Raw genomic sequence first — 11,852 nt, forward strand, 5'->3', positions numbered from 1 at the left:
GAGATCTTGTACTTTTAAAAGTAGAAACCCTTCTGAAACGTGTGTGAAAAATATAATTTTCTTCATTTTGCTTTGTTATAATACCCTTGATATAAATTAGAACATTGTATGTGCATTTTTAAAGTTCATTTAAAGTGGCATAAAGATTTGAGAATTGCTTCCAGGGTCTTATGGATGCAATTACCAGAAAGGCACTTTTTCACAGGTAAAACTTTCAGTATCACATAAAAATGAGTAGCATTCTGCTTTGAAGAGATTCAATCTCCATGGAGGACTTGGCTGTGAAAGCAAGAAATTGAAATAATATCTCTGACTGCAATAAGAAAATATTTCCTTTTTCTTACCTTCAGTAATCAAGAGATGGGTTCACTGAGGCACTCTACATTGAAGATAGAAAGAGATCCCAGTCTAGTAGATCCTAAAATATTGGAAGAAAGAAAACCTTTAGGAGGAGGAGGTTCATGTTGCTCAGTGCTTCAAGGAGGTGAACATGATGTTAAAGGATTTAGTGGTATTGGGAAAAATGCCCCATTCAACCTGGTCTGGAACACAATTTTCTAACTAATTTTTGAAATTTTGGACCTAAAAATTTATGTTGATTATGCATATTTAAGCTATGGCCATCTTCCTTTGCACTCCTGGCCCTGCTAAGACAAACATGTTGGGAGCTGAGAGTTATTTACCCTGTTGATGGGCCCCTTTTAAAATTTTTACCTGTTTGCCATGATTTCACTCGTAAGGGAGGTTGATGTCCATGCCTTGCTCCTGGAAGTGAACAGCTGAGGGATGACTCCTCCAGCTCCTGCTGAGGGCAGTGCACGGGCTTGGCTGACAAATATTTGCCAAAGGCACCTTGAGTTCAGAAATGGATGTTAACTTGTACTGGGGGAGTTGGTTTTTCTGGGTCTTTTCCTTTCAGCTATTTTATTTTTGGTGACATTAACTCTTTGCTCTGGGATCTCTGCCAGCAGATCCCAGGCAGTCACAGCACGTCCATCGCACCTCGAATTCACCTTGGGTGAATCTGCCCCATGGGAAGAGCTCTGGGGAGAGCAGCGACCAGGCCAGTTCTGACAGCCAGGTAACACCAGCTGTCAAACCAGTCTGAGGGGCGCTTCTTTCCCTGGGCTGGTTGGTTTTTTGGTTTTAGTCCCTCTCTCCAGCTGTTCACCTGATGATGCTGGTACTCTGCTCTGTCCCCAGCGCAGTGCAGCCGTTCCACGCTTCCATGGCTCCAGCCTGGCCGTGGTGGAGCAGTGCCTGAGGGCAGAGGAGCTGCGGGCTCGGCACCGGGCACTGCTCCTGCAGCTCCGGAGAAAGGCTCTGCGGGAGAGGACCAGGGCCGAGCTGGCCTGGCTGGGCCACCGGAGACGGTGAGGGCCACGGGGCACCACCCGTGCAGGCATGCTGGGCCAGGACCGCTTTTCTTCTTTTTGGGGGAGCACAATAAATGTAAAATCTTCTTAGAAAGCAAGTAGCAAGTAAAGCATGAGGAGAGGAAAGGAGCCTGTGTGGTTTTAGTGTCTCCAGAGTGGAGTTCTACTGCAGCTTCCTCTGTGGTGGTGTGAGGCACCAGCTGTGCTGAGGAGCCCTCAGAGATGGATGGAGAGGCTTGTTCCCTCAGCACAGATGAGGATGAGGAGCCCTCGGGGATGGACGGTGAGGGGTGTCCCTCGGCAATGACCAGGATGAGGATCCCTCAGGGATGGACGGTGAGGGGTGTCCCTCAGCAGGGATGAGGATCCCTCAGGGATAGATGGAGAGGTGTGTCCCTCAGCACTGATGAGGATGAGGAGCTCTTGGGGATGGTGAGGGGTGTCCCTCAGCACAGATGAAGATCCCTCAGGGATGGACGGTGAGGGGTGTCCCTCAGCATGGATGAGGATCCCTCAGGGATGGACGGTGAGGGGTGTCCCTCAGCAGGGATGAGGATCCCTCAGGGATAGACGGAGAGGTGTGTCCCTCAGCACTGATGAGGATGAGGAGCTCTCAGGGATGGTGAGGGGTGTCCCTCAGCACGGATGAAGATCCCTCAGGGATGGACGGTGAGGGGAGTCCCTCAGCACTGACCACACTGAGACACTGTCAGGACCCTCCCAGTGCTCAGGAGACTCCAGTTGCTTCAGAAGAGGTCCAGGCACCACTGCCCCAGGGTGGTGAGATGTCTGAGTGCATGAGTTTTCTGCAGAGCCTTCCATATGTACAGCTGCTTTGAGAGGAGTTTTGCTCCACTCCCATCCATAAATTCAAGGCTTTTAATGATCTGACTCTGATTCTCATCCTTGTGATTTCCAGTGTTCTGGAAAACCTGCAGGATAGTACTGGAGCCTTTGCCACAGCAGCAAAGCAGCACAAAATCCTGATGGAGCTGAAATGGGAGCAGGTAATGCTGCAGTGAGAGGAGATGGCACAGAGAGGTGTCTGGAGTTGCTGGAGCAAGTGGGGTTTGTGTTAAAAAAAATATCCCTTTGCATCCATTATTCTGCATGCTTCCTACATACCCACAGTGAGGTGGCTTTTGTGCCAAAGTCAGCAGTCTATAAATCTTGGATAAAAGAAAACATCTTTTTTTTCCTCTTCTTCTTCCTTACTGTTATTGTGGATTTTTTCTATTTATGCCATAATAAACAGGTCATATAATGTAGGTTTCCACTGATTTATGCTTGTGATGTTGAAATATATTAAATTAATCTGACAGCTAATTTTATGATCTTGGTTATTCCACTATGCTAGGTTCATAATTACACTTGGTAATCAGAAAATTTCTGTCCTGCTCCTTGTGTAGTGTGAGCCTCTCATTTAAGTAAAGGAATTCCTAGTGCAAACCACAAGCACCCTGTAGTTTTGAGTGATCTGAAGACAATTAATTTTTAAAGGTCTCACCACTTGACATGCCATCAAAACATCCCTTTACCCGTCATCAGTTTTCGCAGGTGAAACTCTGTTGAAAAATAAAACTGCAATTTTTTATAAAAAAGGAAACTATTGAATTTTCAGGGTATTTTGGGATTAATAGCACCCTATGTAAAGGAACATACATATTTTTAAGTATAGCTCTTCATTGTCTTCACTCTGTTATGCTCTTTTGTTTCTCTGCTTTGTTTAGGCAGAAATCCAGCACCTGAAAAACATCTACAGGGCAGCCCACCAAAAAAGGAAGCTTTTATTAAAGCAGCAGAGAGAAATCTTAATGATGCAGCATTCAACAGCACAACTCCAGGAAAAGCTGCCCAGTTTGGCTGGAAAGCAGGAGGTTATGAAGTCAGGGAGTAAAGACAATTGTGTCCAGCTAAATCATAAAAAGAGCAAGAAATATGAGGGGTAAGTAAAACTTTTCTCTGTGATTGCTGTAGGCAGGACCAAATCCAGTGGAGAAGATGGAGACAGGTATGTTCTAGATAATTGTGTGAGCTTTAGATATTCCAAAAAGGAAGTGTATTGGTGATAAATTTTTTAAACTTCTGTGTTCAAGCAGTTGATAAATCAAGATCACTGCTTATCATTCTGTCCCAAATGTTGAGTTCCTCAGGGCACCTTTAATGATGCCACACAACAGCTTATGATAGTTCATGCTTTCATGGTGGTTTTTAACTACAAACCCAAACATTTTGCAACTATATATTAATGAGGCTTCACAATACCCATATGGAATGAGTAGAAATGTATTGATTTAATTGGGGAAATCCTTTTTCACCCTCTACTTTGAGCCTCTGCATCACTCAGCCCTTCAGAGCTGCTCTGTGTTTCACTGAGGATTTAACCAGAGAAGCATTTTGTAATACACGGGGCTAAATTTTAGGCTTAAACTAAAGCACAGAGAGGTCATGGAAAATCCTACAGTGAGATATAATTCAGGAGTTTAGTCAGACTGAGAAATCCCCATCCTGCTGTTCCCCAGGAGCATCCCTGTCTGCTTCCTGCTGGGCTGGAGGAGCTGAGCAGTGTGAAAGAGAACCCCACAGCATCCACACTGCTCAGAATAAAAATCTAGTTTGCTTCAGGAAGAGGAAAACAAGCAGTTAAAGACATATATTTATCAATATGAATTAAACCTCCCTTTCATTCAGTGTTACCCAGAGCTTCAGCAGGGTGGTGAGTCAGGTTTGTGCATTTACTTAAGTCCCCACAGGGGAAGGCTTTCAAATAAATCCCTGCATGGAACTGATCTATTATTCATGGTGTTATTGATTACAAGTCAGAAAAATCTTTAAAAGGTTTCTTGGCTGTGCTTTCACTTCTTATTACTGACAAGGCTGCTCGTAGGAGAACAGTGAATATTGGTGTCAGCCTGGAGCAGCCAAGGGCTGGTGGAACTCAAATGCACCCAAATTCTGGCTGATTGTCCATAGATCTCTGTCCTGTGTAGGAGTGCAGAGTGGTGATTATGCTATTAATCCACCTGCATGGGTCTGTTCATATTTTATATTGATCAGGAATGAAGCATTCAGTGTTGAACTCTTTACAGCTTTTCTACTGAGAACAAGGAATCACTGGTACAACACCAGAAACAGGTGGAGGAGTTCTCAGGTTTGGAGCAGTCCCTTAATGCTCAGGATAATGTTTTCTTACCTCTGGAACCTACAAATTCAGCTGGAATGGAATCTGTAGCCACACTTGTTACAAGAAAAGGCCAAAAGTGTGTATTTCTGGTAAGGACTACCCCTGCAATTCCATTCATGCCTAAAGAAAGGCTATCCCAGATGACATTTGCATTTAAATGGGACCAACACAAGACTCATTTGGCACTTGGGAATGTGTTGTTAAAATAAGTGTGTTGGTTATATGCACTTTTTCCTTAAAACATAACTCTGTCTCCTAAACATTTACATTCTAGGAATCTGTGCTGGAGGAAAAAGCACTTATTTCACACCCTGATCCTAAAGATAATGAAGATAATTCATGTGGCAGAAAGTACCCAGTGAAAGGCTTGGGGATGCCTCCTACTCGGTGTAACTTATACCTGGTTCAGGCAGAAAATACTCTTGAAGGAACAGGTCAATCATATTTAATGCTATTATGTCTAATCTGTTTCAACTACTTCAATCAAATTTCAATCCAGACAGAAAGAGAGACAATCTTCTCATTCATTACCAAAGTGTCTTGCTCACTATAACCAATGTATAAATCACTGCTGGGCAAGATGGTGGGGATCTCTCAGAGGTTTATTAAGAGAGATGATTATACTGCTTCCCCAGAACAAAATCATAACTTACTCTGATGGTGTCATTAACAATTTGCTCTCTTTTTCAAGAATTTAAGGCTGTTCTTTTTAAAAGAACATAGATCAGTTGAAGATAGACTTGGACAGGACATGCTGGAGTTTTTTGTTCCAAGTTTTATCCTCGGCTCATATTTCTTACTCTTAGTCAGACAGGTGAAAAATAAAACTGTCTGTTTATATATAAGTCAGTTATATCATTTACATATTTCTGGGTATGCATAATTTCTGTAATATAAATATTTACATATTGTGGCAGTATTTCCTATTTCTGTCATCTTTCTAATGAACAATCTTTATGCATTTCATAGAATCACAGAATATCCTGATTTGGAAGGGATCCACAAGGATCATAAAGTCCAACTCCTAATTTACTCCTAGATATCATAGTGAGGAGCATGATAGATTTGAGTGTTGTAAATGATCTATCAGCAAGCTCTTCTATAAAATATTTTTTCTTTTAAATGCTGATTTTTAAAAAAGATTATTTTAAATGTTCCAGTTAAAGAAGTGGAAGTGCCTGTCCCTTCTGAGATCCAGCGGGTGGATTCCAGTCGGTGTTTGAAGCATTTGGACCATATTTCTAATGAAGCTTCAGATGAACTAAATTTTAAAGTATTTTCTGAGGGATTAACTTCCACTGAATCACTGTCCAAGTCAAATAACTTCTTTTTGAAATGTGAAAGTGCCAAATCAAACTCTTCTCACTCAGAATTTCAGAAAGTGTCTGCAGTTTGGATCAGCTGCTCAAAAAGTTCCATTTCAGACCCAGAATTAGAGCTGAAGCATGGAGAGGACATAGATGTCAGTGTCCCAGAAGAGTTTGTCTGTGACAGTGGTGATGTGTTTGCTAATATCTCAAAAGAGATGCCAATAGCAATAAGCAATGGAAAGGAAACATCACCTAGTGACAAACACAATGAACGTGAGCTGCCTGAAGGTGACAGAGCTGAGACTTCATCTCTCTCCCAGAAATACCCTGGAAATGTGTTGGATCATGGCTGCACTGATCATCTGCTTTCCTTTATCCCAGCAGACAAAGCAGATGCCTCCAGAACCGAGTCAGCACATTGCTCCCAGTCTGAAAACCCTACTGAGGGAGTGGATGAGCCATACCTGGGTGCCTCACAAAGGTGCAGCAGAAACAAGTCCTCTTCTCAGGAGATCCCAACACTGGGGAATGATGCAGCTGCCAGCCCTTCATGCACTGATGCAACCTCCAGTAGTGATAAGGGTCTCCCTCCAACTGATGAGGATGCCTTGTTGGAAATGCTGTGTCCTGTGGATGAAGTATTGTCCTCTGGAAGTGCTGACTTGCCATCCTCTAACAAAAAGGATTTGTCATTTCCAAGTGAAGATCTTCCTCCTCCCCCTTTAGGTACAGATGCAATGAAAAATGGTGATCCTGCCTCCAGCACGGATGATTTCCCATCTCCACCAGAACAAACGACAGGCTCAGAGCCTAGTCAGGGCATGGATGAAGATATATCACTGGAAATGGATGCATTACCCCCATTACCTGATAACACCGTGCCTGAAGAATTTCCCCTGCTCAGTGCAGAGACAAATAGTGCTTTTTCAGCTCAGGATGGTTGTCTCTCAGAACAATCCATTACAGCTCTTTCCAGCTGTTTATCAGAAAATCAGCATGGAGAACAGGAGACGCCTTTGCAGCATTTGGACTTTCTGCCTGTGTCAAATACAGATTCTTCTGGTGGAAGTACAAGTCCTCAATTCCCAATGAAACAATGCAAAATGTATGAAAAGCTGCTCAACACTGAGGAGGACAGTGATGACCCATTATCATTATTTGAAAGTGAGGACAGAGTGTTGGTTAAGCAGAGCCAGCCTGGAACTCTGATGTTCAAAGGCCAGACTCATTTTGGCACTGGTCACTGGGCAGGCGTTGCACTGGACAAAGCTGAAGGTGACAATGCTGGAACTTATGAAGGGGTGAAGTATTTTGAGTGTGCTCAGCACTGTGGGGTCTTTGTCAGACCTGATGAGATTTCACACCTGTTTGGGGTTAGCAAAAATAGTTCCAGTTACATGGGGAATGAAGACTCTGACTCCTCCCATGATGACGAAGACTCCTTCAAAGGAGACTGCAAGTATTCTGAAGATGATGAGCAGAGAGTGGGGTTTGCAGAAAATAAAGCAAAAGCCACAAACAGTACAGGAGGTTCAGAAATGAAAGAAAACCAGTCTGGGTTACACAGTGCCTTGCTGTCTGGAAAAGGGCAAAAGTTTCCTCATTCCAACCAGTGTGACAATAATGAATTCCTCTGTCAAAAAAACTTAATGTGCTTGGGATCAGATAAAGAAAAAACAGAACTGGCACAAATAAAACAAACTATATTTGCAGATGTTCTTCCAGAGACAAGCAAGACAGATGAGATAAACACAAGCAAAAATATTTGTTGCCTGGTAGAGGATCAGAAAAGAATTAAACTTGTTGATGATATTGCTAGTGAACTCAGTAAAAAACTTCTGTTTGACGTTTTAATTGCATTTTCTGAAACAGCTCAACACAAATATAAATGTGCCTTTGAAAAAGATATGATGAATTATGGCAGCGGCCTGAGGCAAGAAGACAATCAGAAACTGTTTCCCCTCAAAGAAAATTCAGTCGCTGCCTTATCTGAACCATCAGCAAAGGTTTCTGATGTTTCACTGGGTGATTTTGATACGCTTTGCATTCATGGTTGTCACACAGTAGCAGACAGAATTGTAACTAAATTTATAGATGATGCAGTTAAAGAATATAAGAAGATTAAAAGAAAACACAGATCAAAAGCAGACAAGATACTTCATTTATCTCCAGAGACTTCTCCAACCACTTTGCCTGTAAGTACAGTGAGAAAGTTTTTATTTCAAGTGCTGGCCCTGAAGCTGGGTCTGCAGAGGCAAGAATTTGTGTGGCCCAGTTTATATTGGTAGAAATTACATCAATGTTAGGAATGAGGTTGCTTACTTCATGTGACCCATTCCTTATTAAAGGAGTTATTCTGTATCGATTGGATAGTACATGTATGGTCCAAACAAAGAAAATGGGACTTCTTTATTGGAATTTTTAATAATACATCAGTAAGCCTTTCTTTGAGCCCATGAATAAAATGGTTTTAAGTGTAACCTTCGTCAGTTGCTAATAATAGTCTCAATACCTCTGAAAATATGGAATATATCATCTGTCTCTTTTTCTCTTGAAGCTCCTTTTAAAAATCCTTGATGCTGGTGTTTTTGGAAGCTCTGAAGATTTTGATCAGCCTAATTCTGACCAAAACATGCTGGTGAGACAGACACAAAAGCAATACTTGTACAAATCAGACCAGTGGCACTCAGCTCCTTGGAAGAAAACTGTGGAAGTTCCTCTTGTGATACCACATAACAGTTCTTACGTTAAAAATTTGTCTGCATATGCTGTGGAAGAATTATGGACCCCAGAGAACATAAAATCAAATTTCAGGAACATCAACGTGCCAAAGCACTTGGAATATAGTGATCTCTCAGGGAATGATTTGGAAGAAGAAAGCAAGAGGATGTATAATCAGGTATTTTTAAAGCATTAACTATTAATTAACTTTTGTAGTGTTCTGGAGGCTGAATCATATTAGCTAATATTTAATGTTATTCCAGTTGTTAACACTAAAGGGACACCGAAAGGTACTACCCAGGAGTATTTTGCAGTTTGCTGCAGAGTAATTCCAGTAGAATAAATGTCCTTGCAGACAGTCCAGACTTTTGCCAGAGTTCCACCATAAGACCTTGGTACACCTGACCCAGTGTCTGGTTTGGGTCTGTGCAGGAAAAGCCAAGTTCTGTGGAAACTGGGGACTGGAAGCCAGTTTTCCTAACTTCAGTGTCCTGCTGAGTTTACAGGTTATATTTGATTTGAGCCGTGAGTTGCTGTGTGCAGAATATCAAGTGACTGCAAAGCCAAATATGTTCCCATGGATGAAAAAAGAAGTGGGATATCTCTGTTCCAGACATCTCTGCAGAAGGACAGATATCAGTGATGTCAAGGTATGTGCTGGCAATGTAAAGTGCAGGAACAAGAGTGGAAAGAGCAGAGATTGCAATGGCAAAAAGAAATGTGAAATTTGGGATGATTATGGCAATGTAACTGAGGTGATGGGAGAAGAAACAGTATTACCCAGAAATGTCAGAATAAATAAGTGTGCTGATTAGTCAAAATATTCCATATTTATGGAGTTAAGAATGGGAATGGGCCTTTAAACTCTCCTATTTTCTATGTAACTTCTAAAGTAATATTATGATTAAAATGTGTTGGTTGGCCAGTATTGATCAGCTACCTCTAGATCAGTCCCCTAAACTTTGGGATGTTTCTGGACTTAAAGCTGGATCTTCACACTGGCACCTGTCACTCATCTGGAACCTTCACAGCACCAGAATTCTTATGAGGAGAGTTCTTTTCAGCCTTCTTTATTTTGTAGACGTTTGTTCAGGGTGAAATTATTAAAATAATGAACCTGGAAAAGAATGACTTAGAAATGAAAAGAAAATTCCTAAATATGACCAAGTATGGAAACTGTAAGAGAGACAGAGTGGACCTTATTCTGGTAAGCAGAATTTCCAATGGGGACTTGTTTATTTCCTCTAAATTTAAACTAGAAGTTCTCAACCTTTTGTGAGAATCACATTTACTTAACTTCAGAATTTCAAATAACTACCTTTTTAAAAAATGGAATTAATAATCCAGTATTTCCAATTCTTGTGAGTCATTTAAATTATATAAATTAATGATGCAGATGTAAAGTTGCTGGATTAGGTGCAGTGTCTCAGTACTTCTGTGGAGCTCTTCTTTTTGAAGTAAAAATTTGTTTCCATGTTATATTTTAGATCCAGGAGCTCTGCAAAGAAGAATCTCAGTGGGCTTCCTATGGTGATGATGAATTAACAGTGAAGATGAGGATGACTGAAGCCATATTTGATAGCTTGATCCTTGACACAATCAGAGTTCTTAACAAGATTTATCTGAAAAAAGCCTGTTTGAAAGGTGACTGTGAACCATCTTTTTTCTTTTAATATGCTGTTGAACTGGTTAAAATGAGCCTGGAGATGGCTTCAGAAAGGTGGCACAGCGAATGGCAGGACCTGGAGCCAGACAATCAGCTTAAATGTCTATAATTTTATGCAAATGAGGCAAATACTGATGTGATGCACTTTAAATTGGAGACTTTTTCTATCAGCACCTTTAATTCCTAACAATTAGATGTGTGCCTGTAATTGGGTTATTTATCATGCAATTCACAGGAGCCCATTGAATTTTTACGATATCCAAATGTGGGGCGCTGAGAGTGCTTTAATAGACAAAAGAGAGGAAATCAATACTGCTTTTGTATTGGAAAAACTGGAAAAATCAAGTTTTTGACAAGGAAATAGAAGCATTTCCTCAGCATGGTAATTGTTCACTGTGCTAATTGCTGTAGTCCCACCTATTTTGTATTGAGAAAATCAAATTTTTGTTAGTTCTTCTTAAAATAAATACTGTGCAAACATTTCTTACTGGAATTCAGAAACTGTTAATTATTGAATAATTGATTGTAAAGAGATCAGATTTTTTCCAATCCTATTCAGAGGGTCTTTCAAATAAAATTAAAATTGGGATCAGTAAAGTTAAATTATATATAAAACTTAAGATTTAAAAATATAGTACTTAAAATCTGCTTGGGGAATAGGAAGACATTTTATGTCTGTATTTTTAAATGCCCTTGCCTTGTTTTTTGTACTTGTTTTCTTAATAAAATGATACACATGGTCTATTTTGTTGATTTCTTTTCATTGAAATCAATTAGAATTACAGTTGTCTTGCACACACTGCTCTTCTCAGCAGTGAATTGGGTGCATTTTTGTTTTGTTTTGCTGGGCACATTAAACCCTCCCCTGCTTGTTGCCATATGAACAGAAATAAAAAGGCAACTTCTGCCCCCAGCACCTTAACGGGTGATCTTATCCTATAAACTATTTTCATGTCTCTAGTGGTTCACTTCCTTGTCTCTGACTTTATCCTCATTGATTAGTTAATCCACATAAGTTACTTGTTTTCTTGTTGTCAGTTTATAGCAGAATTTAACTCTTTTTTTTTTTTTTTTTCCTGGACTTAGAGTGTGGGATATAATGACAAATCTATAAATTGCAGCACTCTGGTTTTTCAGTTTATTCTCACTCTGGTTTTGCAGCAGCAGGATCCCTATGTTTGGAATGAAATCCATTAAAAATATCACTTAAATATGAATAAATAGCTGAAGGACCTGAGGCAGAGACACATCAGATTTGCAATGAGGGTTGTGAGTGAAGCCTGAACCCTTACATGGTGCTCTACAGGGAAGGACACAGTTATAAAATAAAGATGAGAATAAAAAGTGTGTACACAGAGCATGTCAGATGTGTTTAATATCCTCCACCATTCTGTGTTCAAACCCTGAGATTCTGGCACCCAGATATATTGACCTGTTCACTCAGTGGCAAGGCTTCAATATCAAGATTACTCTCCTTCAAGGTCTAATATTTTGTTTGCCTTGGGTTTGATCAATATTAACCTCCTGGGTCAATAAATCTTGATACTAGCCTCAAGAGGAGTCATTATCTTTCATAGAAAATGATTATTTCTCAG

The 11,852-nt window shown here is 40.7% G+C and overlaps 1 protein-coding gene across 11 annotated transcripts in view; it reads left to right on the forward strand.

Moving 5' to 3' along the window:
- Positions 1–10,999, forward strand: part of CCDC187 (coiled-coil domain containing 187) — a 32,293-nt gene extending 21,294 nt beyond the window's left edge. For 8 of the 11 annotated variants that reach the window (XM_085556257.1, XM_085556266.1, XM_085556267.1 and 5 more), the window contains 12 exons: positions 351–484; positions 969–1,081; positions 1,204–1,373; positions 2,296–2,383; positions 3,107–3,321; positions 4,466–4,649; positions 4,835–4,994; positions 5,721–8,065; positions 8,428–8,769; positions 9,098–9,241; positions 9,673–9,798; positions 10,079–10,999. In XM_085556257.1, the coding sequence (XP_085412383.1) occupies positions 351–484; positions 969–1,081; positions 1,204–1,373; positions 2,296–2,383; positions 3,107–3,321; positions 4,466–4,649; positions 4,835–4,994; positions 5,721–8,065; positions 8,428–8,769; positions 9,098–9,241; positions 9,673–9,798; positions 10,079–10,264 (4,207 nt within the window). In that variant the 3' untranslated portion in view covers positions 10,265–10,999. The remainder of the gene's footprint in view (positions 1–350; positions 485–968; positions 1,082–1,203; positions 1,374–2,295; positions 2,384–3,106; positions 3,322–4,465; positions 4,650–4,834; positions 4,995–5,720; positions 8,066–8,427; positions 8,770–9,097; positions 9,242–9,672; positions 9,799–10,078) is intronic. The other 3 variants (XM_085556260.1, XM_085556258.1, XM_085556259.1) reach the window with 3 other exon arrangements.
- Positions 11,000–11,852: the final 853 nt, after the last annotated feature.

Source organism: Lonchura striata, chromosome 17 (assembly GCF_050655825.1).
Source record: "Lonchura striata isolate lonStrDom1 chromosome 17, ASM5065582v1, whole genome shotgun sequence".
NCBI classification, from domain to species: Eukaryota; Metazoa; Chordata; class Aves; order Passeriformes; family Estrildidae; genus Lonchura; species Lonchura striata.